This window comes from Perca fluviatilis, chromosome 13 (assembly GCF_010015445.1).
Source record: "Perca fluviatilis chromosome 13, GENO_Pfluv_1.0, whole genome shotgun sequence".
Taxonomy (NCBI): Eukaryota; Metazoa; Chordata; class Actinopteri; order Perciformes; family Percidae; genus Perca; species Perca fluviatilis.
Genome location: NC_053124.1, coordinates 3940477 through 3947615, shown reverse-complemented (window position 1 = coordinate 3947615; position 7139 = coordinate 3940477). Strand labels below are relative to the sequence as shown.

At 41.6% G+C, this 7139-nt stretch overlaps 2 protein-coding genes across 2 annotated transcripts in view; one reads left to right on the top strand and one right to left on the bottom strand.

The window, feature by feature from the left end:
- Window positions 1-671: 671 nt before the first annotated feature.
- On the bottom strand, window positions 672-4871 carry oxsm (3-oxoacyl-ACP synthase, mitochondrial). The gene is given in 3 exon segments (XM_039820180.1): window positions 672-931; window positions 934-1267; window positions 3392-4871. Coding segments are annotated over 3 exon segments (1479 nt in total). The 5' UTR covers window positions 4471-4871; the 3' UTR covers window positions 672-865.
- Window positions 4872-4981: 110 nt separating this feature from the next.
- The window catches only part of ngly1 (N-glycanase 1), an 18407-nt gene continuing 16249 nt past the window's right edge, over window positions 4982-7139 (top strand). The window contains exons 1-2 of the mRNA XM_039820188.1: window positions 4982-5197; window positions 5907-6021. Of these exons, the coding sequence (XP_039676122.1) occupies window positions 5097-5197; window positions 5907-6021 (216 nt within the window). The 5' untranslated portion in view covers window positions 4982-5096. The remainder of the gene's footprint in view (window positions 5198-5906; window positions 6022-7139) is intronic.

Below are 7139 nucleotides of genomic sequence, written 5' to 3'. Positions count from 1 at the left end.
CGAGACTCATCAGACCAGGCAACATTTTTACAATCTTCAACTGTCCAATTTTGGTGAGCTCGTGCAAATTGTAGCCTCATTTCCTATTTTTTGTGGCTTCACAAATGCTTTGCTGCATACCTCGGGTGTAACGTGTGGTTATTTGAGTCAAAGTTTATCTTCTATAAGCTGGAATCACTCAGCCCACTCTCCTCTGACCTCTAGCATCAACAAAGGCATTTTCGCCCAGAGGTCTGCCACATACTGATGTTTTTCCTTTTTCAGACTATACTTTGTAAACCCTAGAAATGGTTGTGCGTGAAAATCCCAGTAACTGAGCAGATTGTGAAATACTCAGACCAGCCCGTCTGGCACCAACAACCATGCCACGCTCAAAGTTGCTTAGATCACATTTCGTTCCCATTCTGACATTCAGTTTGGAGTTCAGGAGATTGTCTAGACCTGGACGACACCCCTAAATGCATTGAAGCAGCTGCCATGTGATTGGTTGATTAGATAATTGCATTAACGAGAAATATTACAGGTGTTCCTAATAATCCTTTAGGTGAGAGTGTGTGTGTGTGTGTGTGTGTGTGTGTGTGTGTGTGTGTGTGTGTGTGCGCGCGCGCACATACATACATACATACATACATACATACATACATACTGACCATTGACCAACAGCAACAAAAAACTTTTTCAAGGATTTACTGCTTTTAATATTTGCAGTTCTGAAGCCTTTCATTGAAATTGTCCCTTAAAATCAGTTCCTAAGAACACACAAACAACCAATATTCAGTCAGGGAAACTCTATCCTACCAGAGATAAAGAATACAAACTGGATAAGATCTGATCTTGTTACATAAAGTCAAGTCCCAGTGTGTCATCAGATGCTGGTGAGACACAGTGAGGCGTTAGTGCCGCCAAATCCAAAAGAGTTGTGTGACGACGCTGATGCCGGTGCTGACGGTGGTGCTGGTGCCGGGGAAGATAATGGTGGCTGAACTCTGGCTCGGCCGGTGTCGTCGTTGGCGTGCCTCGGGCGGAGGACCCGTGGTAGCAGGCCAAAGCGGTGAACGCTGCCTCGAGGGCCCCAGCAGCCCCGAGCAAATGTCCAGTGGCTCCCTTGGTGGAGGAGACAGCCAGGGTGTCAACGCTTTGCTGGAAGAGCCTCTTGATGGCGGCATTTTCCGCCGCATCACCCAGAGGCGTGGATGTGGCGTGAGCGTTCACATATGTCACATCTGCCGGTGAGACGCCGGCATCTCTGAGGGCTGCAGACATGCATCTGTAAAGATAGTGGTCACAGTTTAACTCAGAGGTGGGTCTCTACTGTGTCCCCTCAGCTCTACAGAACGTTTTTGCTTGTTTCAATTGTTCTGGTTGTAAGGCCTGCAAACTTTGCTCTTACAAATCTCGCTGCAGCAGGCAGCTTTTTCGATAAAAAGCTCTGATGTACTGTACACTAGGGGTGGGAAAAAAAAAAAAAAAAAATCGCATGTATAGTGAGTTTTTTGTGTGAAACTTTTTAAAATTGATTCTTTTCTCCAGAATTGATATTTTTTAAATATAGTTTTTTACCAATAATTGACCTAAATATTTTGTCTTTATACAGTCTGTTTCCAGCAAAACAGAGCGAAAGCAGAAAAAGCAGAACATCCATGTTATGTTCTTCTTTACAAAGTACATAAATATGATTTTCTTAGAAAACTATTTTTAGAAATTTCTCATGACGTATTGTCTCTAGAAGTATATTATTAAACTTTTGTTTTTGTTAAAGCGCCCATATTATGCTCATTTTCAGGTTCATAACTGTATTTTACCAGAATAGGTTTACATGGTTTAATTTTTAAAAAACACCATATTTTTGTTGTACTGCACAGCTCTCTCTCACTGCTGTAGATCCTCTTTTCACCTGTTTAGCTACAGAGTGAGACCTCTTTTCATCTTCTTCTTCTGTACTATCTTTGATTGCACTCGCACATGCGCAGTAGCTCAGATGTAGAGCATGTCAGCTAGCTAACTCTAGAGACAGTAAAAAGCCTGTTTCTCCAACTTTGGTCAGTTCCAAGGCAGGATTAGCTGGGAGACTTCTCAATGAGGGCACACATGTAAGTAGGTCTTTTGTAGATTATGGTGAACTTGTGTGTGTTGTAGCAGTGCTTTGCTATTGAGAACGACGTAGCATGCTAGCATTAGCCGGCTAACGCTAACGCTACGAGCTAACGGTTGTGGTTAGCCAGCTCATTTCGGACTGTGACGTCACAGTCCAAGGCCGATTTTGAACAGCTCACTAGGAGACTGAAAGCAGGACACATTCAGAAACCTGTATCTCACTCAAAACAGCATGGATGGATTTGTTTCAAAGTTTGTATGTGTGTGGAAGCACCAGAGACACAAAAGAACACCCCAAATCCCAGAAAAAGTGTTTTTTTCATAATATGGGCACTTTAAAGAAGAAAAAGGAAATCACAAAACTCACTACTATTATTCCCATTTTATACATTTGTACATTCTTTCCTTTGTATTTTTTATCTTTATTTTTTGAATATTTATTGTTTTATTCTATTCTATTAATTATTTCTTGTATATTCTGTATGTGTGCTGTGTGTGTGATATTTTGCTGCAGTAGCACTGACATTTCTGCAGTGAAATCTACTATTGAATCGCAATGAATGAAAATCACAGTACAAATCAAATCGGCACCCATGTATCGTGAAAGAATCAAATTGTGACAAAAGCATATTGTCCCAGCCCTACTGTACCTCTACCATAATCTACACACGTGCGGGGTGTAAGGGGATATTAAAGCAGAGTTTAGACCGGCAGAACCAGGTTTTATTGTCGCAGCCAAACTTATGTTATGCAATTGGAAGAGCCCACGTAGACCAGAGTGTACAGAATGGCTTAAACTCATGATGGAGACTTAGAAGACTGGAGACTTGTCTTATTTTCTTAATGCCCAAAGCAAAACTAGCAAAATATGCTTTGTGAGATAGATGGAGGGTGCAATATAGAGACTTTGGGGTACTAGTTAACAGAATATAAAAGGAATATTGGGGTGCTGTTCATTGTGTTTATATAGCTGTATAGTGTCAAATGCATATTTGTATCTGTATTTCTGTGTAATGCTAAAATGAACAAACACTTAACTAACAAAAGAAAAGCAAGTATTTGAGGACAGTGCAAAAAATAAACAAAATATTGTGTGGCAGAGATATGTGTTTTTGTCTGCTAATCATCTTGTGACCCTTCAGAATTATCAACCCTGATCCGTAACTTGGAAACTACTCGCCTTAATAAGTAAAAGTAGTTTTGTGGCATTATATACAGTATGTTATTTGAAAATATGAAATGTTGCTCGTGCATGCTTATTTAAAAAAAAAAAAAAAAGGAACCTAAACTGAGTCACCTGAATGCTCCATCTCCATCAGCGGTGGGTGCAGTGATGTGGCTGGCATCCCCTGAGAGTCCATAACCCAGGATCTCTGCATAGATCCTAGCTCCTCTTTCCACTGCGTGGTCCAGCTCCTCCAAAAGGAGCACTGCCGCTCCTTCACCCATCACAAAGCCCTCTCTCTCTGGGTGAAAGGGTCTGGATGCCTGCATGGGGTTGTCATTCCATTTGGTTGCGAGGGCGCGTGCCCTGGCAAAGCCGGCCATTGACAGAGCCCCCACACAGGATTCTGTACCCCCTGCAACCATAGCAACTGCATCCCCGTGAGCAATAAACCTGGCTGCATCACCTATGGCGTGTGCGCCTGTGGTGCATGCTGTGGATACTGCATGGTTGGGCCCCTTCAGTTTGTGTTTGATGCTTATGTGCCCAGCAGCCATGTTGACAAGGATGCGAGGCACAAAGAAGGGACTGACTTTTTTGTAGCCCTTTTCTTGGAAGGCAGTGGCGGTGCGAGCAATTTCATCCAGTGACACCATGCCCATGCCAACAGCCACCCCAGTATTGAGCTGTTCCTCTGGGGTTTTGGGGTACCAACCTGAGTCCTCCAGAGCCAGCTGAGCAGCTCCGAGGGCCATTACAGTGGCTGGTGACATGCTGTTGATCTCCCCACAAGAGGCAAACCTCTCCTCCTTAAACTGACCCAGTTTGTTTCCTCTGGGTACCAGTGCTGCCACTTTACAGGGAACAGTGTTGTACTCCTCTGAGTGAAGAGCAACAATCCCACTCTGGCCTTTAATCAGGTTGTCCCAGGGTAGTGCAGTCCCTGTGCCCAGAGGACACACTAACCCTATGCCAGTAATAACAACCCTCCTTTTGTGCTTTCCAGAGCTGTGGTGCCTGGAGTCTTGGTTTGGACAAACACAGACCGTCTTTTGAAGAAATGTCCTTATGTTTTGTGGTCTCAGCTGGAGTTTAGTCCAACAAGATAGCGATAGAGCAGACATGCTGTTATCTCTGTCAAGTTTGACACAGCTACTGTAGCTCGTAGCTTTGGTGAATCCCCTCTTAAAATCAGAGGAATAAATGTACATACCAAAGTTGAAATGTCCCCCAGACGCAACGGAAGTTTGTAACCTACTCGGCCGAGTACAACTTTAACGTTATCTGTCAATTGTTAATACATTTATAAAACGAGAAAACAGTACATCCTTGAAACCAGGGCCGATGCTAGATGGGACCAGCTAGACGTGTCAACGTCAAAGGACGTGCCTCGTTGCCCGCCTCATTCTGCCTCTGATTGGCTTAACCGGGTATTCTTACCCTAACCCTAACCAATCCCCGCTCCTCAGGCCTAACCACGTCGATCATTCTAGCAGATCCATATGTCAATGAGCAGATCCGATTTAAGATTTACCACTGTAGCTATTCTTAGGTATCATTTTTGAACGCCAAATTTGTTTAACATGTACATAATAAATTAAAAAATATAATTCAACCAAGCAAGAATACAGCTAATTGTGCCTTGTGAAAAACAATTGTGGTAAAATACAATTGTATTTTTTTAAAGCTGCAAACACATTTACAGGCGTTGATAGGTCAGCTAAACCCAGGACCCAAAACGTCTATTAGGCAATATTGCACCATTAGCATTAAAGCTAGCTGACATACTCAGACGCAAAACTGAAAGGACTTTTGGGTTGTTCAAGAAAAAAACGGTATGGCTGTGTCACCAGCAGTGACAACATTGTGTGAAAATCCAAATGAAGTCTTTCTAGACGTTGCGAAGTTGTTACTTACATACGCGGATAACATTTTAAGGTAAGGCTGTGAACTTAACGACGCAGTGTGCTGAGATGTGATGTACTTGCTAAACTGAGATTTTCTTTAAATATAGTAGCAAACGTTAATGTCGTGTCATCAGCAGTCTAACCGCCTCCCGGTAAAGCTAACATAGCTGTATGTTATGCCTCGATATACAGTATGCAGTAGTTGCTGTTTACACACGGAGTCAAGCCAAAGTCGTTTTTTTGCCCTTGCAATGCATGGAAAATCCTCACCTAACTTAAGTATCAATCGCTAGAGTGTTCTGGGTTTTTATCATTTTATTGACTATCCAGGAAGCTGTTTTAAAATGTCCCTTTATTCACCTCTACCTCTCCAAACGTTGTCTGTGGAATTCGCTGTAGAGTGAGAGAGAAGTCTCTCGTTAAAGATGTCATGTTTCTTTGAGTAGAGCTAACGTTTATACATGAGCAGACTCGAATGAAATATGACCTACTTTTTGTGTAATGGTAAAGCTGGTATCAGTAAAGTATGGTATCACTGTCACATGTACAATAAACAACAAAACTTAATCTAATCTAATGACACAAATTTATTATTAGATGGTATAGTTTTTTCATTTATGAACAAAAAAAACATTGGTTTGTACATAGTCATTTGTCTGCTCCGCCCCAGAGGAACAAAGTCTGAAGAGCCTGGAGAACAGATCTAGTTCCTCATACATTATGATGTCACCTCCCAACAGGTATCCCAATGAGGAAAAGTACAGATCGATCCGCATAGGCAATCCTACATTCTCCACCAAGCTGTTGCCCATCAAAGGTGCTGTGGAATGCCTTTTTGAGATGGGATTTGAGGAGGTAATTAATAAGCAACTGTCAGGTGGCTACTGTATATAAGTTAAAGAGACCCTATTTATGTTTTTTGGGATTTATCCCATCTGACAAATTGGAGCACAATGGTCCGTTTTCGAAATCTCCTACAACATAATCCAGACGACTGCAGTATGCAGTAACTACTGCATACTGCGTTCATCAGTAGTATGCAGTATGAAACCGTTAAATCGTTTGATTCTGCAGTATGCTAGGCCAGGCTGAGCCTTTGAACAAGCTCTTTAAGCGCTGTGCAAAAAAAAGAACTCGTACCACTATTGCAAATGAAAAATATAACTTAATGAGCTTTGCATTTTTTGTTTACTTTATAAGATGCTACAAATTTAAGAAACTGAAACTTAATTTCTTACGTCTTTATGTGAAATTAGCTAATACAACAAACACTAATTGAGAACTAAAATATAATATCTAATGTATATACATGTTATAATTTATTTACAAGACTGTAGGGCTGTGCAATTGATCAAATTTTAATCGCGATTTTGATTTTGGCTTCTTACGATCATAATAAAAATGTAATCGAGAAAAACGATTATTTTGCACATTACATTTTGCAAGTAAACTCTTTCAACTTGTGTTCTGAATAAAAAGATAAAAGTTCAATGGGAAAAGTATTAAGGGTAGTTTTCAACATATTTTCAAAAGTCATTGAGTAATCGTGATTCCAATATTGACCAAAATAATCGTGATTATGATTTTTCCCATAATCAAGCAGCCCTACAAGACTGTCAATAAGAGACTGGTATCTCTCTCTGCCCTGTCAGAGGCTGCTCTGTGGCCGGTGTGTGTGAGTGACCCGATCAGCGAGCTTGTTACTGTACGCCCGCAATCTGTTGTGGAGCTTTATAACTCTGAATATGGGTGTTGTGTTATTTAAACAAACGATCGGGGAAAGAAACGCCTCTTGTCCGCGAGTCTCCTGAATAGAGCTCCAGCCAACTGAGAGTGGGGTCTGTGAGGGTGGACAGGGCGGCCAGCGACTGTGGAGCTTCTGAACTTCAACACCGTCGCACCAAATTTGCAGTTGGCCATCAATTTTCGTAAAACGGCCCATATTCAAGCTCTACATAATTGATTTCTCTCAT